The 27,547-nt window shown below is 39.6% G+C and overlaps 1 protein-coding gene across 1 annotated transcript in view; it reads right to left on the bottom strand.

Annotated features, from left to right (window-relative positions):
• Positions 1-4,378: 4,378 nt before the first annotated feature.
• utp11 (UTP11 small subunit processome component) overlaps positions 4,379-27,547 on the bottom strand; it is a 119,561-nt gene continuing 96,392 nt past the window's right edge. The window contains exons 2-8 of the mRNA XM_020511329.2: positions 20,664-20,725; positions 19,026-19,128; positions 17,056-17,169; positions 13,044-13,137; positions 8,593-8,723; positions 7,956-8,066; positions 4,379-4,625 (exon numbers count right to left, since the gene is read on the bottom strand). Coding sequence (XP_020366918.1) covers positions 4,542-4,625; positions 7,956-8,066; positions 8,593-8,723; positions 13,044-13,137; positions 17,056-17,169; positions 19,026-19,128; positions 20,664-20,725 — 699 coding nt within the window. The 3' untranslated portion in view covers positions 4,379-4,541. The remainder of the gene's footprint in view (positions 4,626-7,955; positions 8,067-8,592; positions 8,724-13,043; positions 13,138-17,055; positions 17,170-19,025; positions 19,129-20,663; positions 20,726-27,547) is intronic.

Consider the following 27,547-nt stretch of genomic DNA (forward strand, 5'->3'; position numbering starts at 1 on the left):
TAACCTATCAATATCTCTCTGTAGACTGATTGTATCCCTCTCACAACCTGCCCTTCCACCTATTTTTGTGTCACCTGCAAATCTGGCTACAGTACATTTGCTTCCTTGCTGAAAGTCATTAATATATATTGTAAACAGATGCAAAGCCAGCACTGATCGTTGTGGTACCCACTGGTCACAGGTTGCCAATCTGATAAAGTACCCCTTATACCCATTTGCTCTTTTCTGTCCATTGGCCAATTCTCTATCCATGCTAATATACTATCTCCAATAATGTGGGCTCTTCTCTTATGACATAATCTTTTGTAAGATACATTGTTTGAAGCCTTCAAATTCAAAATGCAACGCATCTACTGCTTTCCCTCCACCCTCTCTGGTTGAGACTTCTGTGGAAAACTCTAATAAATTAATGAGACATGATTTCTCTTTCATGAAGCTATGCTGACTCTGCTTAGCTGACATTTTACTGCAGTGCCTCTTGGGACCATTGTTAAGGATGGCATGGTGCCTTTGAGAAACTGAGTTAGGAAAGGCAAGGCTCTTTTCCTTTCTAATGTATAAATATGTTATACAATTAAACTACTGTTGTTCCTCTTACTTACTTAAATTGAAACATATTGTTGAACAACAATCCTGACAAGACATGGAGTTATCTATTCATGTGAATGAGGATGAACTGTAAACCATTTGGCCCCTCTAGCCCTCCCTGACATTCAATAGGATCGTGGCTGATTTGTATTCTGGATTCCAAGTTCCCATTTACCGCAACTATTAATTCTCTTGGTGGTCAAAAATTAATCTACTTCTGCCTTAAAAATATTCAATGACCCTGCCTCCACTACCTGTTTGAGAAGGGCATTCCAAATATTCTCAACCCTCATTTTAAAAAATCCTCCCCATTTCTCCCTGAGACTCCTGATTTTTAAACAAAATCCCTTTATACTAGTCCATCCCCAAGGGAGGACATCCTTTCAGTGACTACCCTGCCAAGTCCCCCAACGATCTTTTACGTTTCAATAAAATCACACTTCATTCTTCTAAATCCCAGTGGATATATGCCCCATTTGTTCAACCTTTTCCTTATCACACGAGCCCAGGTATCAGTCAGGTGAATCTTCTCTGAACTGTTTCTAATACAATTATTTCCTTTCTTAAAAAGGAAGAGACAAAACTGTATGTGGTACTCCTGCTATGACCTCACCAAAGCCCTGTACAACTGTGGCAATACATCCCTACTTTAATATTTTATTCCCTTTGCAATAAACAACAACATACCATTTGCATTTCTAATCACTCACAATACTTGCAGACTAACACTTTGCAGAGGGACGCTCAGATCCCTCTGAATCTCAAAGTTCTGCAATCCGTATTTAAATACGCTATACTCCTATTTTCTTACAATATTCATATTTTCCCACATTATACACTAATTTTTTCCACTTAGTCTATTTCTCTTTGCAGGCATCTGTCTTCTTGACAACTTATGAAACCTATGTTTGTGCTGATGTTACACAACTGTTTCTAAGGTCAAATAAAGTGTTACTGGAGCTGACAGAATTAACAAATTCACTTTCTTCTCTGGCTACTGAAAAGTATCTAAGACTGGACACTATCTCCCTGACAACATCGTGAACTATCATCAGCCTTAAGATCAGGTCGAGCTTTCCCAGCTCCTCACATCCAACGTGGACTGAGGCAGAGACTAAAGTGATACCGTGCTTGTGTCAATTGGTTACTCAGGGCAGGAAGCCGAAACTAGATGGGATAACTGTCCACAATCAACATTTAATCAACTGTAAATTGCCTGCGCATTAGAACGGGGAAATCACAAACTTCTCCAGTCCCCATCACAGACTTGGCTGCAGGTTGTTGGGACAGTGTGCACAAACAGGCTGTTGCTTTCATTGATGAAACTTCAAAAATTACTTCTGCTGAGATTGAAACAGAATTAACCATTCAGGTCTGTGACCTTGCAACCATTGTTCTGATGAAATGTTAATTGCTTCTCCTACTCAGCATTTCCAATTTTTTATTTCAGATTTCAGGTATCGACAATATTTTGTTTCTGTGCTCAGAGGTTTATTCATTGCAAAACAATTTGGTCAATCTTGAAAATGTTAAAATGTGCTACTTAACATAACAATGCACATTTATGCTTGCAAGGTAATGAATGTCCCTAGATGCAGAAATCCTTTCACTCACCATGTACCATCATTCATTTGTTGACTTAAACAAAATAATATTAACTTGTATAATAATTTTGTGTATGATGGTTTTTTTTTTAAAAAAGGCATTTGGAAGAAAACTGCATTGAGTAAATGAGAACAGCCCATTAAATTTAACATATGTAACTACAAAAAGATTATTTTGTTTTGAAGTTTTGCACAACTACTGGAATGAAATATTCCATTCAAATCCTTGATTGATGAGGCATAAAATAATAGGGGAGATCAAAATCTAAAGAGGAGTGGCCTGTTGGCATTCAGTGCAGTACTCATGTCTCAGCATGTCTTCAGGTAAAATTGAACAAAGAAACCCCTGTAAATTTCAGATTCAGTTCTCAGAATATCTGACCGGAATGAACTGCTAGTTTCACCTTCCAACATAATTCATCTATTTTTGAAAATAGCAACCCTATTATCGCCTGCTTACCTGTGTAGTCTGCTTACAATGATAATCAATTCATACACTACATTCTGGTAAAACCATCACATTTATCAAAATGATTACACAAAAGAGCTGCTAAATGATGAATTACTGAAGTGTGGGTGGGCCCTCATTGGCTGTTCTATTTGTGTACATAACAGTGCTAAACTCCTGTCTGCTACTCATAGATAATGAGTCCCTAACTATCCAGTAACCTGTTTATTCTAAGCATACTACAACTGCAGGTCAGGAAGGACAAAAGGGCATTTACATCTTTAATTGTGGACTTTAAACCATAAATCTCCTTAATGACCATAAATGAGAACACTTAAGAAATTGAAATACCGTTTTACTTTGCTTAGTTGCTGAAAAACAAATCACAAATGGTGACTTTTGCACCATTTTCTGCAATGGATTGTGTCAGAATTGGAACTCCCATGGATCAGTTAGCATTATTTGATGGAATAGAATATTGACCAGATCAAACTTTGTATTTATAAATAAAAGATGACCAAATTATACAAAATTAATCTGGTTTTGAGGTTTGCTTAGTTCTGCAGCATTATCTCAGTGTCACACATCAGTTGGCTGCAGTTCCGCCCCATACAGCTTATATGCAACTGCCGCCAGCACCACACCAATCATCTCAGCAATCAGTGTTTTTAATTAGGTTAATTAATTTGTATCAAGCCTCCTGGGGATGAGGTTCAGTGATGCTGACGAGGCAGACAAAACAGATCTTCCTTCGACTCTAATGAAGACTCTAGCTGCTCCACGACAACAATGAATAATAAATTGTTATTTCTCAGGTAAGGGACACTGGGATTACTGCTTGGGTAATCAAATCCATTTAGAAAGCAGGATGGGACAACAAGCTTGTCTGAAAGCCAACAAAAATCCAGTGTTGCATCCAGAGATTCGCTGTGGTGTGGTTAAGTATGAGAAAACACTTGCAGTAAAACAAGAACATTGCTACACGCCAATGTGCAAGGAAGCCTGAGATGATAGCTGTGCTTTTCACACATCTCAGCTTACACTGTACAAAATGGTATGATGGAGTATATGCTAAATACGGATCACTGCATTCAATTTTCTTGTTTGGAATTAAGAGCTAACAATTATGCGTTTCACATTATCATTCACTTACTAGACTTCAAGTTATCACAGCAATCTGTTTTCTGTGACAAATTTTTGCTGCTCTAACATGCCAACATAGTGGATTTGGTTCCAGTGAGTGTTGGTATGCTATTCAATAGAAAGATGGAAGAATGAACTAATGGCCAAGCCGAAAATAATTCTCCAACACAGATCATTGGATATTAGTCCCAAAATAGCTGTTTTTCTCCCATCTTTCCCTAATGAGATTAAGGCCACATATAGCCACTTTCAACAGGGATATAATTAGGCAAATCAGCACAGAACTGCTTTTTCTTTAAAACTTTTTTTAAAAACACCAGGATATTCGAGTTATAACAATTTTTAAACTGTGCCTCTGCTGGAAGTATACCCATGCGTTTTTCTTATCCCCAAACAGTACCTTCAGAAAATCCACCGAGAGTGAAAAAGAATTTATTGGAAAAAAATTGCTTTTGTAACTTAATGTTGTGTTGTTTCTTTATTCGAAGATTGATGCCATTCTTCTAAACTGAACCTGAACTTAATGTAAATTCTAACTCTTCACTTTCCGGTGACCGATTAACAGCATTCAACAAAAAGCACGTCACCCAAAATAAACTGTTCTCTTCACATTCATTTAATGTGACAGGGACAATAGCCAGTCAATAAAACCTTAAATGTCACAAAAAGCATATGAGCTCACATCCCAATCTTCTCCGAAAATCTCCATGAAAAGGGTAGCTCATTGTGCAATATTTTTACTGCCCATTGGAGAGATGTCAACGTTTTCTCTTAAATTGGAATTTGTAAATGGCCGGAGAGTTTACAGTTTCCTTCTTTACTTTCACTTTCCGGGTCTTGTCCTGTAAAAGAAGGCCATTCATGTAAAAAAAAACAACAGATGATAGACACACAAATGTGGAACACAGCCAATTCAACATGTGAATTCATTTAATTTTGGATATCTATAAGCTGGATTTTCTGATGTTAATAAGATTTCATAAAGCACATCTAATCTGTAGTTATTGCTTTTATAAGGTAACAGCTACTCTGTAAAATACAGATCAGATTTATTCTCCTCTGCCTAAAGGCTGAAATAAAATAGCGCACAAAGAAATTTTACACAAATGAATTAATTAGGAAAGAAAGCAAATTGAAGGCAAAATGTCAAAGTTACACAACACAGCCAATTCATCTGCTTAAACTGTTCACTTGCAATACCTTTCCTTCACAATCTCATCTATGAATACAATTAGTGCTTTCTTAAAAAAGCTACCTATAACATGCTTAGAAGTAAGACTCAGTTTCTAGTAAAGTCCGATTAGTTGTTATGTTACAACAGGGACTTACTTTGGAACCTTAAATTAAATTTATTACAGCAAGGGCATTTTCCACCTTTCATCTATTGCTGTCATGAAGTCATACAGCACAGAAACTGACCCTTCGGTCCAACTCGTCCATGCCGACCAAGTTTCCCAAACTAAACTAATTCCACTTACTTGTGTTTGGCCCATATTTGGCTAAACCGTTCCTATTCATGTACCTGTCCAAATGTCTTTTAAATATTGTGACTGTACCAAGATCTACCACTTCCCCTGGCAGTTCATTCCATATACAAACCACCCTGTGTGGAAATGTTGCTCTTCAGGTCCCTTTTAAATCATACTCAACTCACCTTAAATATATGTCATCTAGTTTTCCCCATCCTAGGGAAAAAACCTTTGCTAGTAACCCTAAATATATGCTCATGATTTTATAACCTCTAAAAGGTTACTTTTCAACCTCCTACGTTCCAGTGGAAAAAGTCCCAGCCTATCCAGTCTCTCCGTATAACTCAAACCCTCCAATCCTAGCAACATCCTGGTAAATCTTTACGGAACCCTCTCCAATTTAATAACAGAAGCAGGGAAACCAAAACTGTAAACAGTGCTCCAAAAGTGGCCTCGGCAACATCATGTACAACCACAACATGGCGTCCCAACTCCTGTACTGAATGATCTGAGCAATGAACGCAAGCATGCTAACCGCCTTCTTAATCACCCTGTGATGCAACTTTCAAACAACGACGTAACTGAACCCCTAGGTCTCTGTTCGACAACACTACCCAGAGCCCTACCATTAACTGTATAAGTCCTGCCCTTGTTCACTTTGATAAAGTGCAATACCTCGGATTTATCCAAATTAATTTCCATTTGACATTCCTCAGCCCATTGGCCCAATTGATCAAGATCCTTTGTATCTTGGATAATCTTCCTCGGACAAACAGGAAGGAAACTAACAACAAGGGTACACGAACACCAACTGGCTACAAAAAGACACGACCAATACTCGCTCATCTCTATCCACATGGATAAGGAGAACCACCAATCCGACTGGGACAACACCAAAATCCTGGGACAAGCAAAGCAGAGACAGGCACGGGAATTCCCAGAAGCCTGGCACTCCACGAAGAAAGCCATTAATAAACACATAGAACTCAACCCCAAATATACTCCACTACGAAGGAAAACCGGAAGTGAGGCAATCCAGCTCAACGGATTCCAGAGTTTAAAAACCAGGCAGGAAAACTCACTGGCACTTCATCGGAGGCTGCACTGATGATGTTACCCAGCAGGGTAATGAAACATCTGCAGAACAACGAACCAGCTTGGCGAGCCAACCAATCATAACATCCACAACCCGAGCTACAAATCTACTCCAAAACCTTAGAAATCTTCCTCACTGTCGACTATATCACTAAATTTGGTATCATCCACAAACTTACTAACCATTCTTCCTAAATTCTCATCCAAATCGTTTAGACAAATGGTAAACAACAGTGGACCTAGCACCCATCCTTGCGGCACACAACTGGTCACAGGCCTCCAGTCCAAAAAACAACCATCCGCCACCACCCTAGCTCCTACCATCAAGTCAATTTTATATCCAACAGACAAGCTCTCCCTTAATCCAATGTGACCGAACTTAACTAATCAGTCTACCATGTGAAACCTCGTCAAAGGCTTTACTAAAGTCCAGGTAGACAATGGCTACCCACTCTACCCTCTTCAATCTTTTTGATCCTAAGTAGAAGTTAGAGGAGAGACAAATGAGGATGGTTCTGAAGTTAAAAAAGAGCAAGTTAATTAGAAAAGGCAGGCAAGAGCAAGTTACAGAGCGAGGTAACTCTGAAGAATTAAAGTCCATTTATTTCAATGCAAGCGGTCTTACAGGTAAGGCAGATGAACTCAGGGCCTCAAATTAGACTTTTTTGATATAAAACACACATTTGTGGTATGTGGGTGATGCTGGCTGGGCCAATATTTATTGGCTATACCTACATACCCTTGAGAAGGTGATGCTGCCTTCTAGAACTGCTGCAGTCAGACTCACAATACAGTCAGGGAGAGAGTTCCACGATTTTTACCCACCGATACTGTAGTCTAGATGCTGTGCGGCTTGGGGGAGAACCTGCAGGTGGTGGTGATCCCATGCATCTGCTGCCCTTGTCCTTTTAGATGGTAGTGGTTGTATGTTTGGAAGGTTTTGTCTAATAAGCCTTGAAGAACTTCTGGAGGGCATCTTATAGATTCTTACACACTGCTGCTACTAAACTTTTTTTTTAAACAAAGATGTTACAGGATATGGGCCAAAGGCAGGAAAATGGAGTTAAGCCACAAATCAGCCATGATCTCACTGAATGGTGAATACTCCTGTTCCTATGAGGGAGTGAATGCTCGAGGATGTGGTGTCAATCAAGTGGCCTGCTTTGTCCTGCATGTTGTTCAGGTTCTGGAGTGTGGTTGGAGCTGCACCCATTCAGACAAGTGGGGAGTATTGCATCACACTCCTGACTTATGCCTTGTAGATGGTGGACAGGCTTTAGAAATCAGAAGATGAGTACCTGTGCAAGTTTCTTAGATCTTGTAGCCACCGTACTTGTATGGCTAGCTCAGTTCACTTTCATGTCATTGGTAACCCCAACCCAGAATTTTGATAGTGGGGAATTCAATGATGTCAATGCTATTGAAGGTCATGGGGTGACAGCTAGATTCTCGTTAAAGATGGTCAACATTTAACACTTTACCTTAGTCTTGAAATTACAAAAATAGTTGTAGTGATTAATAATGGTTTCCCCCAAATGCTGTGTATAAATCTATTAAAATCCACAATACATTAAAAATATTGTAAAATTATGAACTCTATACAGTTACCATGAGGTCTTTTCTGGTCTGTATTTTCTGGGCCACTACAAACAGCTGCTTTTCTCTCCCAATGTGCTGTTGTAGCAGATTATATTGGTGCTTTCTCTGTCGAGCAAGTTTCTGAAAAGGACAAATTACAAATCATTGAAAGAAGAAAGTGATAATCATTGTTCAGGCAAATAACAAAGCAAGTGCAAAAGAGAGAGAAAAGCTCGAGATATATAAGAATTGATTAACTGCCAATTTTTCCTTCACTTCAAAAATTGTTGCAGTAACAAAATTCCTGTGAAGGAGTATACTTTAATCTGGCTGAAGATTGAAAAATATGAACAAATATGAACAAGTTAGGAGTAGGCCAGTTGACCTCTTGAGCCCGCTTGATGGGCCAAATGAATGAATACTGACAAATTCTGCAATACTGTATTTCAGAGTAAAAACAATGGCCTTGTAAAACGTGTCCATGCGGTTTCTCACAGCTAGAACAATGACCCTGTGCAAATTAACAATCACGAGTTTCAAGTGACTGTCAGAGTATATAAATGCTAAAATAACCCCAATCAGCTTTCTGAAATGCCAACAATGCTTGGTCGCTACATTGTCGCTCGCATTTTAGGTACATTTTAATTTGAATATCATTTGCTATTACCTTAAGATCCTGGGAATGTGTGGCTCCTTTAACTTTTTCCTTCTGTAAAGTTTCGATCGTTGGTCGATTGTATACCCGGTCTACAAGCTCTGGTACAGTATTGAGGCGTTTTGCCAAATCAAATTCTTCAACTATGCACAAATTTAAAGGAGATCGTCTTAAAAATATCATAACTGTGCAACTAATGATTGATGAGAACAAAACATCTACAAAGCTTGACACTCCATCAACAAACATTGTGAAGAATTCGAATTGTACAATTACACAAAGATCTGTCAGGGCTAGTAAGATGCCAGAAAGACCAAAGAAAGCTCAGACACAATAATGATAGCCAAGTTCATTATTACAGCTAGCAAATGAGTGTGGAACACTACAGTTGGCTTTGTTTTATGGGCATGAAAGAGGAACTGGGGAGTATGGTTACAGGAGGGTATATGTTCAAAAGAAAAAGGTTTGCCAAGGGTAATGCAGACATTTTAAAAATAGGTGCAAGTAATACTGCAAATAAAAATAAAGAAACACCAGAAGAAGGGGCTCTGTGGCACAATGGTAGTGTCCCTACCCCTGGACCAGGAGACCCCGGTTCAAGTCCCACTTACACCAGATGTGTGTAATAACATCTCTGAACTGGTTGATTTGAAAAAAGCAGGTCAAATAAAATTGTGTGTAAAAGATATAAAGAAATACCAGACTTGTTGCCTAATTACTTGTGTGTCTTTCTTCACAGTGGAAAAAGAAGATAAAAAGAGGAAAACATAATGACACTAAAGACTGGCAAACCCCCAGAACTTGATAACTTCTACTTCAGAGACAGTGTTTATTGGAGGTGACAGGGGTCTCTCCCACCAGCTGGAGAGCTGCACCACCTCTTTGAGGGAAAGCTAATTGAATTAAATAACCAGACAGGCAGTGGACCTGCCCCGGGGATCAAGGAATCTCCAGCTGCTGAGGAGCCTGCACGTTTGTAATTGTCCACGCATGCCAGCTTCCCCTACATTAATACCAGCCGTGGCATGTTGAGGCTTTTAATCAGACAAGCAACACGGTACAAAGGCTGTCCGATGGCATTCAAGCCACGGACATTTCTGCCACGGGTTTAATTGGGATGGATTCAAGAGGCACAGAGGTCCTGCCCCGCTCTCCTGCTGATCTGATGTCCCCCACTACCAAGCTTGACACGGGGATGGACATTAAATTCCACCTCAGGTTTTTAAGAGGAAATAAGTGAGAAAACAGCACGCTCTTTAGCTGAAATGCACACTCAATTCAGAAATTACCTTTTCAGACTAGAAACATATAAACTCAATTCCACTACCTTAAAAAAGGCGATACTTCAAAACCAGGAAATCATAGACTTGACTCATTTAGAAGCAATTATGGAGGTGTTACGACCAAATCTGGCTTACTATCACTGGATTTGCAACAGTGAAAAAAAAATTCAATGACCCTCAAAATTGCCCAATTATTCCTAACCAGACTTTATGTATAAAACACCTTCGACACCAATTTATTAACACTGTAACTTTAGCAGGACAAAGATAACTACATTGATATGAGTATCTATGATTTAAACTCAACCTTCCTTTATCATAACCACCACTCTACACACAGACAGACAGACATACAGAGTTAAGGAATAAATTAAAAAGAAAATAATTGTAATTTCCGAGTTCAATTAAAGTGTGTCAAATGATAGATGCCACGTCTTCATGTAATCCTTGGATGATGAGTTATTCAAAGGCACGTAACTGTATATCTAATTTCAAAGTCACCAGTGAATGCGAACAGTTTCAGTAGACTTCCAGAAATATTTACTTAATCCTTACAGACTGGGATTATTTTCTCAGAACATTCAACAATTCAATTAACTACCTAGAAAACAACAGTTTTTTAAAAAAGCAACCAGTCCTGAAGCTTCCAGAAATCACACTGCACCTACCAAAACCTGTCAGAACCGTTTTTCTCTTTTTTTAAATCAATATTTTCTATGATTGGCTAGAGCAGCAGTTCTCCCTTGATTGACCAACTTGACATCTGACCAGTTGCCAACCTTGGGCATAACAACAATCGATGACAAATTGTCCACAGTATTCCTTAGCTTAGTAATTAAGTTTCATTATTCTCCAGACCAGTCACTAACAGCAAACATCAGCATTTGTTTTCTCTTTTAGAATACACTGCTATTAAAAATTCAACTCTTAGTTCCACCAAAAATAAAACAGAAAAATTAAGAAAAATTAGCAAGGGTCTCAACAGAGGAATTTACTGAAATCCACATTTCAGGACAGGATGACTTCAATGAACTTTAGCCACTTGGAAAGCCAGCAAGGATTTTAAGATCATGTCTATACTGTAGTTTATCTGACTTTCCCAAAGACAACCAATAAGATAATTAACTAAAATTAAAAGTCATGGAATTAAAGACAAATTATTGACTTGGTTAGGAGACTGCTCGAATAAGAACTCAAAATTCAGATAACAGGAGTGCGATTTGGAAGTAGAATCCCATAAGGATCAATGCTAGAGCCCTTAATTATAAATCATATTTGTTCTCTAAGTCAGTGATAATAGAGAGACATGTATGCAAGATTTCCAATGACACAAGAGGGGGACATAGTAAGTATCACAGGGTGGAGTGAAAAACTATGACAAGGCATTGATAACTTGAGTAATGGGCAAAACTGTGACAGAAAAGTTTCAGCATAGGTAAGTGAAAAATCATTCACGTTGGATCAAAACAAATTATCATTTCTTTTTCAATAGAAAGGGAAGTACTATCACCTCAGCTATAGAGTTCTGGTTAGACAATGACTCAAACAACATGAAAGCATGAGCAATATTACGATGAGTAGGGAACAAAAACAGACAAATTTAGGAAAAATCAATATTATAAATATAAAACATAGTGAACTGTAACAGAAATGCAACTAAAATGCAGAAATCATTCTTTCAGGGGTCAGAGACCGTGATAAACTTGGCTTTCATGTGTCAGTATTTAGTACAATTTATGAAATGTTAGAAACTTACGTTGGTATTCTAACTTTTAGTAGCAGGATTGAAGTGCATTAAGTAATAAAACAGAGGGCAATATACACAATTTAGACACTACAATCACAAAATCCCTACAGTGCGAAAGCAGGCCATTCAGCCCATCGACTCCACACTGACCCTCCACAGAGAAACCCACCCAGACCCTCCCCCCTACCCTATCCCTGTACTTCCCACAGGTAATTCATCTAGCCTATACAACCCTGGTCACTATGAGTAACTTAGCATGGCCAATCTACCTAACCTGCACATTTGAGTTGGACTGTGGGAGGAAACCTGAGCAACGGAGGAACCCACGCAGACACAGGGAGAATGTGCAAACTCCACACAGACAGTCACCCATGGCTGTAATTGAACTCAGGTCCCTGATGCTGTGAGGCTGCAGGGCTAACCACTGAGCCATCACGCTGCCCCATAATCAACCATGATAACTAAAGTAACCTCTGAAGCCTGAAACTAAAACAGGTAGGATGTAATATTACTTCTTTCTACTAATATTTTCAGGTATTGGTCTTCCGGAGGCAATGGACAATAGTGTTGGGCAATGGAGCATTTATTCACTTTATATTTTATCGCCATATAATGTTCTCTTCCAGGTCAGATACAGAAAAAGTTTCCTCATATTGTTCCAACAAATAATCCTCCATTTCACCTTCACACCACTTCTTATTAACTGCTATGCCTTGTTTCCATAACTACCAATCACTTCCATCCTGATTTTGTCAACAAGGCCTTGTAAATTAGCCACTCACAGCTGAATTGATCTACTCTACTCAAGGACCAATTCTTTGAGAGCTGAAAGGCATTTTCTGCTTTCAAAATAAAGCTTTATGTGAAAGAAGATTGTATTATTTTTAGCTTCACATAGCAGGTTCAGATACTGGTGTAAAATTGTATAGAAAATTTCCCTATCCATTGTTTTATTTTCCCTGCAATTGAATGCATTGGTCTAATTTTGAATGCAAAAGAAATATTGCTGTAGTCTGAAAGGAATAATTAAGTTGTCAGTATGGCTCAGGAAGGTTATCCAGTGAGTACAATGACTGCACAAAGAAACTTACTCAGTCTCTGGGCTGAGTTGACTCAGGTGATGTCAGCTAGCCTTGGTGCTCCTAGGTTAAGGAGTGGAAAAGAAAGCAGCCAGGGTTTATACTATTAATCACTTCCGAACACATCTTGTTGGCTTTGCACAGAGGGAGTGAGGCCATCACTAGGATTGACCATGGCATACCTCCTCCAATTTTAGAGGACACTCATCCGTGCAGTAGATCACACAGAAATCAGCTTACAGTAAAGCAAACCAGGAGAAAGAGTGCCAGCCTTCCAAGAACTAAACAGTAAGAGGAATTTAATTGATTTTTTTTTTTAAAACAGACCATAAAATACATAATGAGATACAGTACCTTCCTTCTTCGAGTCACAGAAGAAAACGTGTTTATTGCGTGGTTTGCCATCAGCTTCTAAAAGATGGAGTTCAGACTTGAGTCGTTCAATTTTCTGCAAGTGTATTGCAAATATATATTATTGAAACAATGCATGTAGACCTTTACAGCAGGCTTAATATTCCCATTTGCACTCCCAGAATAAATGCTATTTTTTAAATATGCAAAAATGCATCTGATACCATAATATATATTAAAGTGCAAGTTTACTTCTGTCTCTAAAACTAGAACACTGAATGGCTTGAAATCTTGGGGTCAATTTTAGGTTAATTACTGTTGGTGACACATGCTTACATTTTGGCCAGTGCTTGAAAATATCTGAAGTACAAGCCAAAGAAAGTCAGCACAAAATCACAGCCTTATGTTCCATTATCTAAGATTTGACACTTTGAAATGTGATGTGTACCTGAGATAGCAAGCAAAATGTATTCTTATGAAAGCATCATGAATGTAGAAAATTTACAAGATCCGATTTCTTTTTATTAAAAGCAGAACCCAAACTATCACACAAGACCACAAAACCATTGTCAGTTGTTGTAGAAATTCATCTGATACACCATTTCCTTTACAGGACAAAATCTGATGTCCATACCCGTCTGACATAGCACCACACTTGACACTGAAATGCCCTCTCAAATGGCCTAGCTAATAACTGGATCAAAGCATTATGGGGCTAAAAGGAATAAAATTTGGACTGACCATTCTGCATCTTTCCAGGCACCAGAAGTGATAACATGAAATCCATCTCTGAGACCCTGAAATGTCTTCTTTCCTAACTTTTGGGAGCTTGTGCCTAAAATGGAAAAGTTGCTTCACACACTACACAACCAGTCTGGCACAGTAGAGTCACTGAATCATAACTTACAGTCAAGATCCCAGACAGCATCATTACCATCCCTGGATATGTCCTGTTCCATTAAGTAGCCGCTTAGTGGTATTTAGTCAAAAGGAAGCTCTCTCTTCAATATTCAATCCAAATCCATGAAGGCTCAAGGCATCAGGTCAAACATGGCCAAGGATGCGTAGGAAGTTGAGGGGAGATCTTATAGAAATTTATAAAATAGGTAAGGTGAATAGCAATGGTCTTTTCTTTAAAGTGGGGGAGTTCAAAACTAGGGGGCATACTTTTAAGGTGAGAGGAGAAAGTTTTAAAAGGGACATGGGGGGCAACTTTTTTTTAAAACAGTGGTTCATGTATGGAATAAACTGCCAAAGGAAATGGTGGATGCAGGTACTGCCTGGATAAGTACATGAATAAGAAATGGGCCAAACGCAGGCAGTGGGACTAGTTTAGTTTGGGAACATGGTCAGTGTGGGCTAGTTGGACCAAAGGGTCTGTTTCCATGCTGTATTTCTCTGACTCCATGAAATCTCTTGACTGTCACAAACTGCTCCCCCTCAGCTGATGAATCAAGTACTCCTCCATGTTAAATACAAAATGAAAGAAGGGTGGCATAAGTACAAAAATGCAGTCTGGATGACTTACATTTCCATTCCAAGAGTGGCTCAGTAATACCACTACTGACCCAGTTGTACAAATCTTAAAGGATATATCTGCCAGTCTGGGTCTGTAGCAGGTAGTAAGGGAACCAAGAGAGAAAAACCTACATAACTTGGTGAGGATAAGATTATCATAGATGCAGCCATTCATGATAGTATCGGTAGAGGTGACCACTGCACAGTCTATGGAGACAAAGACACATCTTCACATTGAGGATATCTATCATCATGTTGTGTGGCACTACCACCGTGTTACATGGCATGGATTTTGAACAGATCTAATAACAAAAAGCCGGCCATCAATGAAGCACTGTGAAACATCAACAATACAAGAACTGTACTCAATCACAATCTGTAACCCCTCGGCATTGCATACTCCCCACTCTACCATGACCATCAATGTTTCAATCTGAGACAACAAGGTGCAGAGCTGGATGAACACAGCAGGCCAAGCAGCATCATAGGAGCAGAAAGGTTGACGTTTCGGGGGATGACGGGTCTAGGCCCGAAACGTCAGCCTTTCTGCTCCTATGATGCTGCTTGGCCTGCTGTGTTCATCCAGCTCTGCACCTTGTTGTCTTGGATTCTCCAGCATCTGCAGTTCCTACTATCTCTGATTCAATGGTTCAATCCTGCTTCACTGAATGCTGCAGGAGGGCATGTCAGGAGCATGAGATGTTAATCTGGTGAACCTAGAATAGAGGAACTTCTTGCATGTGAAACAGCATAAGCAACATGTTTAGGTAAAGTTAAATCACCTCACAAGGAACAAAACAGATCTAAGCTCTGCATGGCCCCATCCAGTTGTAAATGTGGTAAATAATTAAACAGGCATGCTGCACAAATATTTACATCCTCAATGATCGAGAAACCCAGAATATCAGTTCAAAGAACAAGTGTTTGCAACTATCCTCAGCGCCAAGTGCTGAGGTCCCCAGCTTCACAGATGCTAGTCTTCAGCTACGTAGTTTCAGAGTATTTAATATGAAGATGAGGATGAAGGAAGTCAATACTGCAAAGAACAAGGACCTGGAAAATATTTTGGCAATAGTAATGAAAATTTGTCTTCCACAGCTAGCCATGGTGTTAGCCAAGCTGTTCCAGTACAACAACACTGGGTTCTATCAAGGTCCTCACAAAAAGTGGGACAAATGCAACCTAGCCAACGTTTCAGCATCAAAATGACAGTTACTCAACAGTTGTTCAGCAGGAATGTTCAGTTTTGGTTCCACCAGGGAATGGATGCCCTACTCAGCTCTTCACTTCATTCTAGTCTTGATCCTAACATGGTCTGAAGAGCTAAACTCAGCAGGTGAGGTGAGAGTGACTACCTTTACGAGCGAGGCAGCATTAGACAGAGTTTCACATTAAGGACCCCTAGTAAAATTGAAGTCAATAAGAATCAAGGGAAGAACTCTCCACTAGCTGAAGTCGCACCTAACACAGAGGAAGATAGTTGTGAATGTTGGAAGTCAGTCACCTCAGTTCCAGGACATCTCTGCAGCAGTTCCTCAGGGTAGTGTCCCAGGCCCAAACATCTTTAGCTGCTTCAATGATCCTCCTCCATCATAAGGTAGAGGTGTTCGCTGAAGATTGCGCCACTATTTGCAATTCCTCAGATAATGAAATAGTCTGTCCATATGCAGTAACAGCAGGCCAATAATCACACTTGGGCTGTTAAGGCAAATAACATTCATACCACACAAATTCCAGGCAATAGCCATCTCCAACAAGACAGAATCTAAACGTTTCCACTTGATGTTCAATGGCATTTCTATCGTTACCTGGTTGTTACTATTGATCAGAGACTGAAATAGACCCAGGGATGTAACTACAAGAACAAGTCAGAGTTTGGGAATTCTATGCAGTAGGCAAAATGCTAATAATAGACAGTTAGCCAGATCATTTCCAGTAGGAAGTTCGATTGCATACTTGCTCTCATGTACCCTCTTCCTTCCCTTATAAACTGCCCTAGTGCAATGCAAGTTCCATGAAACAATGCATAAAACTTTCCCACTTCAACTTGCCAAGGTAACATTATAAAGCAGAAATTGATACATATGTATTTTTTAAAGAGCAACTGGACCTATGGATCTTCCCGCGCAGCAAAATATTTCAGCATCTATACAAAAATGCTCTAGTGCCACCCAATGGCCACTGTCACAACTACAATAAAATAAACATTCCCCAAAAGGGTGCAGAACTGGTGAAGATACAGTAGTTAATCACTAAGAAATGTTTCTGCAAAAGTCACAAGAAGATTTTTGTACAAGATACAGCTTCCCACTTCCCTTCAAACCAAGGAATGGATGTAATACATTCCATAACTGTGAATATCGGAAAGGTTGTACTGAAAAATCCTGCAACAAATTCATTTTTTTCTAAAACGTCTGTACTGGTATATTTTGTTGCACTAGAGAGACATTCTTCGGAAACCATTGGCAAGGTGTGAAAACAATAACAATGAAGTCACCTTTGACTCTGCAACCCGTTTCATTTCCACATATTTAAGGTCTTGAGTTCGTATGATCTTCAGCTGCTCCTCTGTTACTTCCTCTCTAGGCTGCTTGATGACATGAACTCCATCCTAAACAGTAAACAGGATAATTAGTCTAAAAATACATAGTGAAAGAGAAGAGAACAGACACTATTTTATAGATAGAGAAAAAAGCATCTGAGTGAGAGTAAACATAAGTCACACACTTAAATAATGTAGGTACAGCGAGTATTCAAAGGACAAAAAAAATTATAAAAATACATGCCAGTGAAATAAAAGTGACATCTATTTCTTTGTTTATAGATTATGGCCCATTATGATGACTGCAATGTCCATTAGTGAGGAAGAGTGACTGATAGATCACAACTAATATCTATAATCCCTGAAACTGACTTATGAACAGAAGCAAGTCCAGCACAGATAAGGAATATTTGCATATGTGTTAAGGATTACATAATATGCAGTTCCATCAGTGGACTCATCTGCAGTATTACACAACACCAACATGGCAGTGATGCTACATGAATGTATCAGAGTCCAGGATGTCAAGCAACTTTCACTTATGTGGGTAATCTAAATTAGCCTTGGGGTGATGTACAGCATACAATGTACCACATATCCCAAGATGTGCAGGAAGGGATACTAATTTGTACATGACACCATTTTCTTCAAACTACTCCTTCTGAACACTTACATGTACAAAAAAGGACTTGAAATAAGTCATTTAATCTTTGTTCACATATCAAAGGGGAGACATTCTTTCTAGAAATAAGATTATGGAAACAGCATGTCACATAAACAATCAATTCAATATGCATTATGATGACTGGCTGGAATCGAATAATCTGAAGATCGTGTTGAACACATTTAGTCTGACAGTTATTGTGTAGATTGAAAGGGATGCCATGAATGTTCATTTTGTTTGGAGAGAGTTGCTGCCTGCTTTAGAAAGAATGCCAAATACCATGTGCATAATTTAAAGCCGTCACTGAAGAAGCTTGGTGAACTTGGTATTTTGCCTTTATTGGTCAGTGCATTGAGTATAGGAGCTCGGAGGTCATGTTGTGGCTGTACAGGACATCGGTTAGGCAACTTTTGGAATACTGCGTGCAATTCTGGTCTCCCTGCTATAAAAAGGGTGTTGTGAAACTTGAAAGGATTCAGAAAAGATTTACAAGTTTGTTGCCATGGTTGGAGGGTTTGAGCTACAGGGTTCAGGCCAAATAGGCTAGGGCTTTTTTCCCTGGAGCATCAGAGGCTGAGGGGTGACCTTACAGAGGTTTATGAAATCATGACGGGCCTGGATAAGATGAATAGACAAAGTCTTTTCCTGGGGGTGGGAGGGGGGTCCAAAACAAGGAAGTCCAGGTTTAAGGTGAGAGGGGAAAGATTTAAAAGGGATCTGAGGGGCAACTTTTTCCACACAAAGGGTGCTGCATGTATAGAATGAGCTGCCAGAGGAAGTGGTGGAGGCTGTTACAATTACAACATTTTAAAGGCACCTGGATGGGCACATGAATAAGAAGGGTTTAGAGGGATATGGGCCAAATGCTGGCAAATGGGACGAGATTTATTTAGGATGTGTGGTCAGCATAGACAAGTTGGACTGAGGGGGTCTGTTTCCATGCTGTACAGTTCTATGACTCTAACTACTTGGTTGGGGTTCATTTTGGTGCTCCAAAATGTGTCATTAGCAGCGCAAGATGACCTTGTGTACCGTGTGTGACCTGTAATTCAAACACATCCAGTACGTATATTTTTTAAAAATACATTACTTTGAAACGGTATTACATTTCTAATGGTTCTTTCCAAAGATTAGGTACTAATCATATACAGTCGAAATGAATGGGAGGCTGAATCAAAGTAAAAGCCATATCTTGCCCAATACACGGAAACTGCACATCAGTAAAAAAATAAATCTAGTTTACATTACTGAACAACCTTACCTGGAGTTTGGTGCTGGTCATTCGAAAATAGAATTCATCTGGATTTTTGTCTAATGCCTTCTGTCTTAATGCCTTTAGAGTGTTCTGCTTGCGATGATAATCCCTAAAATATGCATAAATAACTTACTCTACATGACTTTTGGTATTACAAAAATAACAAACCTGCAACATGACACCAAGTTAGCTTAAATATGGCAATTTAAACAATCCTAGTCAAGAAAAATAAGTTATTTCATCTCTGTCAAAAAATTTAAAAGAACAAATGCCATATTTGATATGATGTAAATGGTAATTATTAACAATGAATAATATAAAATAACACTTCACCAGAGAAGGTTCATTTGACGGATGCCTGGGACGATAACCTTCATGTACAAGGTAAGCCTGAGTAAATTAGGCCTAAATCCATTGGAGTTGAGAAGAATAAGAGCTGATCTTATTGAAACAAATGTTGAAAGGGATTGTATAGGGTGGATATCAAGAGGGTGTTCCCTCTTCTGGGGGAGACTAACACTATGGAAGACAGTATAAGAAAAACTGGCCTCCCTTTTAAGAGGGAGATGAACAACATCAAAGGGTTGGTAGAGTTCTGAAGATAATGGAGACTAGACCATTAAATTTATTAAAAGCAGGGATAGATAGATTCCTGACGGACAAGGGAGTCGAGGATTATGGGATGCAGACAGAAAGTGGAGCTGAGACGACAACCAGATTGCCCACGGTCTGACTGAATGGTGGAACACGGTTGAAAGGCCAAACGGCCTATCCAGCTCCTAGGTCCTACCTTCTTTGAAGCATATTTCTGAAATGCTAAGATAAAAGTGTAGATGAACGAAGGGATCTAGATGTCATTGTCAATAAGTCACTGAAGGCTATGATGCAAGTGCTGCAAGCTACTAGAAAGGTTAATGGATTGTTAGCATTTATCACAAAAGGATTTGCATATAGGAGAAATGAAGTCTTGCTTCAATTGTGTAGGAGATTGGTTGGACTGCACCTTGGGAGTACTGTGTGCAGTTTTGATCTCCTTATATCAGGAAAGATATTATTGCCATAGAGGGAGCAGGATAAAAACTCACCAGATTTGTCCCCAGAACGGCAGGAGTGTCCTGTGAAGAGCGCTTCTGCAAACCAGGCATTTATTCTCAAGTTTTGAAGAATGAGAGATGATTGCATCAAAACTTACAAAATACTTAATGGAATAGACTGGGTAGATGCAGATTCTGGGGAATCCAGAATCAGAGGCACAATTAATAATAATGGAGTTGCCACTCAGGTCCAAGATATGGAGAAATTGTTTCGCTCAGAGGGATGTGTACCTTTGGAATTCTCCACCACAGAAGGTTGTGGAATCTCAGTCTTTGAACATATTTAAGGTAGAGAACAAGAGATTTCTGATTACACATAGTGAACAGGGTTATGGGGATGGGGTGGGTAAACGTTCCACATGCTGAATGCCCTATTCTTGTTCTTTTTGTCCTAGAACCTTGAGTAACTTGAAAGAGTCGCAGGTACAGTCTACAGGTAAATCTGATATCCTGTAACTTTATTTGCAGAGTTTTGTCTGTTCAGTAGTATGTCCACATTGCACTTAATTGAAGACAAATGCCTTATACCTTCACTTTATGAAATACTCACTGTGCACGTAGCTTGTAATCTTTCTTCTTTTCCAAGAGACCCAGTCGCCTTCGAAATCCAGGCTGTGCAAAATGGGTAAAAGAGATAATGTTACGAGAAAATATCAGGGTTGGAACTGTACCCATAAATAATTGAAAGGCAATTTACTTTTCAATGCACATATTCAATAGGATTTTTAACATTATATAAGAATGATACACTAATCTTCATAAGGATATTAATGTTATTGCACTAGGTATCTTGAGTCCGCTGCTAAGATGGGGATATGTGCCTTTAAAGACAAGTCTAACAAACAAGGTAAAATAGACTTGGGCCAGAAGTTAACTGATTAATGAGCTGAATATCCAGATTGTAAAATGCTTGTGAACTTTAGGCCAGTGAGTGAATTTCTCTTAATCACAAGAGATTGCTTTTTACGTCTGGAACCCAGCAAACACAAGTGGAAATTTGTGGTGTTATTGCACCCAGAACTTGAACAATTGAGATGAGAAGCAAATACTCAGCGTAAAGGATCAAGGAAATTCGGGTGCATGTGTCTCAGAAGTACCTACGCTATAACATTGTTAATGACTCTACCCCAAAACCTCCTTACTTCCAGTAGACTAAAAAGAGTCAGCTGTGTGAATTTCCTGCAATTAGCCAGTTTTGAAATGGGTGCAGAATTATGGACAGACTTTCCTCTGGTACTTTATAGCAACTGTTTTGAAAAGTAATTTAAAAAGCAAGTTAGAAGCAAATATGAATGTTGGAAATGTGAAATAAAACCTGAAAATGCTCGAAATACATAGAAGGCTAGACAGTGCCTGTGGAAAGAGAAACAGGGATAACATTTCAGGTTGATCGTTTTTAATTAGGATTGCAAAAAGATGGAGATTTAACAGCTTTCAAGCAAGTAGTGAGGCAGTGAAAGTGATGTGGTAGGAAAGAAAATCAAACATCTATGATAGGTTGGAAGGTGGGAGAAATTAATGATAAAAGGGATAATGGTGCAAGGCAAAAGGAAATGGTGATTAGACATCTCCCAGTTTTGATACTTGTAAATAAGAGATGTACACAAAAACAACAGAAATACCAACAATGACTGACAGCAATGGAGGAGAGATTACAGAACTCAAATTTGAAAAGGCTATGTGGTGCCTAATTGGAAGATGACAGGCTTACTGTTCCTCATAGTTCCATACAGCTTCACAACAATAGTAGAAAAGGTCACAACATGAGAGGTGAGAATGGGGAATTGGACAGAGGATTAAAAAGACATGTTACAGGATGCACAGGGTCCCTTTGCAATCTGAGCAAAGGTGTTCTGCAAAGTGATCACCCATGCTACATTTAGTCTCCCAGGTGTAGAGAAGACTGCACTGTGCGCAATGATTATAGTAAACTGATCTGAAAGTAGTAATCATTTCGGATGGCAGGGAGTTTAGATGTCCTGGACTGTATGAAGGGCAGAAGCAAAACAGCAGGGTATTTGAGGATGGAACAGTACTTTCAGGCTGCTTAAAGGGGAGGAGAACCTGTGAAGATAAGTTTGATACTGGCGTCATGCTGAAGGTGGCAGAAATGATCTATTGAATGTGGAGGCTAAAGATAAGGAGAACCTTATTTTGGTTCTGGAATGGAGGAAGAGGTGAGATTGGAAGACATAATAAAACAGGCACAGATGAGTGTCCTGCTAACCACAACGGACAGGAACTCAGGAAAATCTCATACCAGAAGGGTTTTGATGTAAGAATACACTGTCTGTTCTTATTCTGTATTCTCTCACTTGTTAAAACTGGGTTGAGACTTTGCAAATTAATTTCATTAAAGCCCTTACAGAAACATAAAAAATAAGAACAGACATGGACCATTTGGCCCTTCGAGTCTGCTCCTCTGTTCAATATGATCCTGGCCGATCGTCCAACTCAGTACGCTGTGGCTACTTTCTCTTCAGACCTTTTGATCCCTTTAGTCCTAAGAACTAGATCTAACGCCTTAAAAAACATTCAACGTTTTGGCCTCAACTGCTTTCTGTGCCAGAGAATTCCACAGGGCTCACCACTCTCAGTGTAGAAATTTCTCCTCATCTCAGTCCTAAATGGCTTACCGTTTCATTATACTGTGACCCTTGGGTGTGGACTCACCTTTCATCAGGAACATCCTTCCTGTGTCCATCCTGTCAGAAAATTTACAGGTTTCTATGAGATTTCTCCCTCATTATCCTAAACTGCAGTGAATGTCATTCTAAGTAACCTGGTCACTCTTCATACATCAGTCCTGCAGTCTCAGGATCTGGTAAACTATTGTTGCACTCCTTACATATTGAGAACATCCTTCCTCAGATAAGGAGACCAAGACTGCACATATTACTCCAGGTATGGGGTCATCAAGGCCCAATACAGTTGTAGCAATACATTCCTGCTCCTCCACTTGAATCCCCTCACTATGAAAGCCAGCATACCATTAGCATTCTTCACCTTCTGTCATCTGCATTTTTCGTGACTGGTTGTACAAATCTATCACCATAATAACCTACTTTCTTGGTTTTGCTACTAAAGCGGATAACCCTAGATTTAACCACATTATGCTGCATCTGCCATGCATTTGCCCACTCATTCAACTTGTCCAAATCACACTGAAGCATCCTCCTCAAAGCTCACCAAGCTTTGTGCCATTTACCAAGATGGAATATACTGTCCAGTCTGTTCTGAGGAAGGGTCACCAGACCCAAAACGTTAACTCTAAATATTTACTCATCTAAATCACCAATATATAAAAACTTAGGTTGTTGACTTGCTTGACGAGCTGGCTTGTTCTCGTTCAGACATTTCATCACCATGCTAGGTAACATCATCAGTGAGGCCTCTGATGAAGCGATATTGTTCTACTCTGCTTGGAATTTATACTGTCTGGTCCATTATAGTGAGTAGTGTCATTTCCAGTTTCGTTCTGTATGGGTTTGTATATGATATACATATACAACCATTTACCATATACAAACCCATTCAGATCAAAACCATATACAATCCCATACAGATCAAAACCAGAAATGACACTACTCACCATAACGGACCAGACAGTATAAATCCCAAGCGGAGTAGAATAACATCGCTTCATCGGAGGCTCCACTGATGATGTTACCTAGCACGGTGACGAAACAATATCACTTCATCAGAGGCCTCACTGATGATGTTACCTAGCATGGTGATGAAATGTCTGAAGAGAAAAAGCCAGCTCGGCGAGCAGGTCAACAACCTCACCCACAATCCGAGCTACAGACCTTTGCTAAAACTTTAAATATGTAAAAACCAAATTCTAATTCAATATATTGTGAATATCTGGGGTCCAAGCAGTGATCCCTGTGGCATACAAGTCACTGGCTACCACTTGGAAAAAAAACACTTTTATTCGTACCCTTTGTTTCCGGTCTGCCAGCCAGTTCTCAGTCCATATCAGTATACTGCCCACAATCCTATGCACTTTAGGTTTACATGCTAACCTCTTATTGGGACCTTACTGAAAGACTTCAAAAAGGCCAAGTAAACCATATCCACGGACTCCCCCCATCAACATTATTTATTACATTTTCAAAAAAGTGCAATAGATTTGTCAAGCATATTTCCCTTTTGCAAATCCATGCTGACTCTGCCCAATCTTGTCACTGTGTCCAAGTGCCCTGCTATTAAATCTTTTATCATGGACTCCAGCACTTTTCCCACTGCTGGTGTTAGGCTAACCAGCCTACAATTCCTTGTTTTCTCTAGTTTTTTTTTAAATTGTGGGGTTACATTAGCTATCCTAGATTCTAGAAGAAATGCTGCATAGTGGGTAATGTGGAGATTTCAATAACATTGCTGAGCAGCAATGACAGTATTACATAATCTCTGGAAAGGCTCATTTCCTCAGTCTGTCATGTTTCACTCCATCCACTATGAAATAATACAGATCAGTTTTCAATTGGAATCTGGAATATCGTATCTCTGCTTTGGTTAACAGTGTACCACAGAAATCAGCTGTCATCATATTCTCAGTGCAGAGACTAAATTTGAGTTAGTCCCAGAATGTATGTAACTGAAGGAAAAATGACTGCTTTACCACAGGTAACAGCAAGTGTAAAACACAATTTCAACAGCTGCACAACACAGGCAATAATGAATCAGGCTACCCATTATACAGGTCACCCAGTCTGTCTTTCTTTTGAAGTCAATGGGACAAAAAACAATCACATGGCAATTTATCAAACAGTCAATCATTTTGCTAGATTTTCCCTTCTGTAAAAATTGAATCAAACACATAATCTTGACATAAGTGAAATGTTGAGGAAAAGTCACGCTGCAGATGATTCCATCTTTTAGATGAGGTCATAGAGTCATACAGCATGGAAGCACATCCTTTGGTTCAACTCATCCATGCCGACCATGTTTCCCAAACTAAAGTAGTCCAATTTGCCTGCGTTTTGCCGATATCCCTCTAAACCCTTCTTATTCATGTACCTGTTCAAATGTCTCTTAAATGTTGTAACTATTCCTGACTCTACCACTTCCTCTGGTAGTTCATTCCATACATGCATCACCCTCTGAAAAGTTGCCTCCCCCAGGTCCCTTTTAAATCTTTTCCCTCTCACCTTAATCCTACGTCCTCTAATTTTGAATTCCCCTACCCTATGAAAAGACCTTCGCTATTCACCTTATCTATGTCTCTTATGATTTTATAAATCTCTATAAGCTCATCCCTCAACCTCCTATATGCCAGGGGAGAAAGGTCCCACATAGATGTGACAGTCAAGGAGGCACAACAGCACCTCTTTTCACTTAGGAGACTCAGGAAATTTGGAAAGTCCATAAAGCCCCTCACCAATTTTTACAGATGCACCAGTCCGGGCACATAACAGCCTGCTATGGCAACTGCTCTGCCCAGGACAATAAGAAACTACAGAGGGTTATGTGTGCACAGTCCAGACCATCACAGAAGCCAACCTTCCATTTACATGGCTCATTGCCGCAGAAAGGCTGCCAACATCATCAAAGAGACATCACACCCTGGTAATGCGCTCCTACAACCTCAACATCAGGCAGTAGATACAGAAGCTTGAACACACACACCAGCAGGTTCAGGAACAGCTTCTTCCTGGCCGTTATTATATTGGTAAATGGACTCTCTAACTTCAAATAATGCTGATCTTGCTAATGTTTATCTTGTCTAGCACACGTCCTGTGTGACGTAACCTGCATGCTTCTAAGTTTTTTTGCCACCCTATGATCTGCCTGCACTGCTCGTAAACAAAACTGTTCACTGTGCTTAGGGACATGTGATAATAAATCAATCAAATCAAACGTTACAGGGCTATCATCAGACCAACTTTTAATTCCTGATTTTTTAATTGAATTTGGACATTACTACATGCCACAACGGACTTCCAAATCTTGTGCCCAGAGCATTTTGCTGGTCTCTGGATTACTACCTGACTGGCATTACTGGTAAATCTTCCTCACCCATAAAACACAGGAGCAGGAGGCAGTCATTCAACTCATTAAGTCATCTCCACCATTCAATGTGAATATGGTTGAACTGACAATCCTCAACTCCACTTTCCAGTGTTTTCTCCATACACCCCGATTCCGTTACTGATTAAAAATCTGGCTCAGACTTGAATATACTTAATGACCTGATCTCAACAACACACTAGGGTAAAGAATTCCACAGATTCACTAACTTCCAAGGGATGAAATTCCTCATGTGTCTTAAATGTGTGACCACTCATTCTCAGACTTATGCTGTCTGGTTCTAGTTGCCCACAAGGGCAAACAATGTTTCTGCATCTACCTTGTCAAATCCTCCAAGAATTTTGTATGTTTCAATAAGGTTGTCTCATTCTTTGAAATTCCTATCTATTCAACATCTCTTCATAAGACAGTCCCTCCATATCCAGTGTCAACCTAATGGCATTCTCTGGACTACCTCCAATGCCAGTACTTGCTTTCTTAGATGAGGGGCCCAAAGCCGCTCACAGTATTTCAGCTGTGGTCTGATGAGTGTCTTGTATAGTTTTAACAAAGCCTCCCTGCTTTTATATTCCATTCTCTTTGAAATAAACACCAACATTCCATTTTTCTCTACATTACCACTGTACTTGGATGCTAGCTTTTCATGATCTCCCAAATCCCTCTGCTTTATAGCTTTCTGTAGTCTAATTAAATAATATTTAGCTCCTCTATTCTTCCTGCCAATGCACATATCTTACATTTTTCCACATTATATTGCACATCAAATTTTACCCATTCACTCAATCTGTTTGCAAGCCTCTGCAAACTGTTTTCTGAAAAAGGGTCCTGACCCTAAATGTCAACTTTCCTGCTCTTCTGATGCTGCCTGGCCTGCTGTTGTACCTCCAGCTCCACACTTTGTTATCTCTGATTCCAGCATCTGCAGTTCTTGCTATCTCTGCAAACTCTGTGTAATCCGCAAACATAGCCATAGGATTTTCACTTTCTGCATCTTAGTCATTAATACATATTGTCAACAATTATGGCCCCAGGACTGATCCCTGTGGCACTCCACTAGTTACAGATTGTCATGTTGAAAACTTGCCCCCATCCCAACTCTCCAGTTACCTAATCCTCTATCCATGTTAACATACTACCTCTAACACCATGGGCTCTTATATTATTAAGCAGCCTCATGTCATCCAGCCATTCCCACTGCCTTCCTACTATGGATTTGTTTTCTTTTTGCAGGTCGGTACCAAGTTCGCATTCAGAAACCGCTCCAGTTCCAGTAGTGAGATAACAAGGTGTAGAGCTGGATGCACACAGCAGGCCAGGCAGCATCAGAGGAGCAGGAAAGCTGACGTTTCGGGCCTAGACCCTTCTTCAGCTGAAGCTCCAGACCCGAAACGTCAGCTTTCC

This window comes from Rhincodon typus, chromosome 27 (genome assembly GCF_021869965.1).
Source record: "Rhincodon typus isolate 14 chromosome 27, sRhiTyp1.1, whole genome shotgun sequence".
In the NCBI taxonomy this organism is placed as follows: domain Eukaryota; kingdom Metazoa; phylum Chordata; class Chondrichthyes; order Orectolobiformes; family Rhincodontidae; genus Rhincodon; species Rhincodon typus.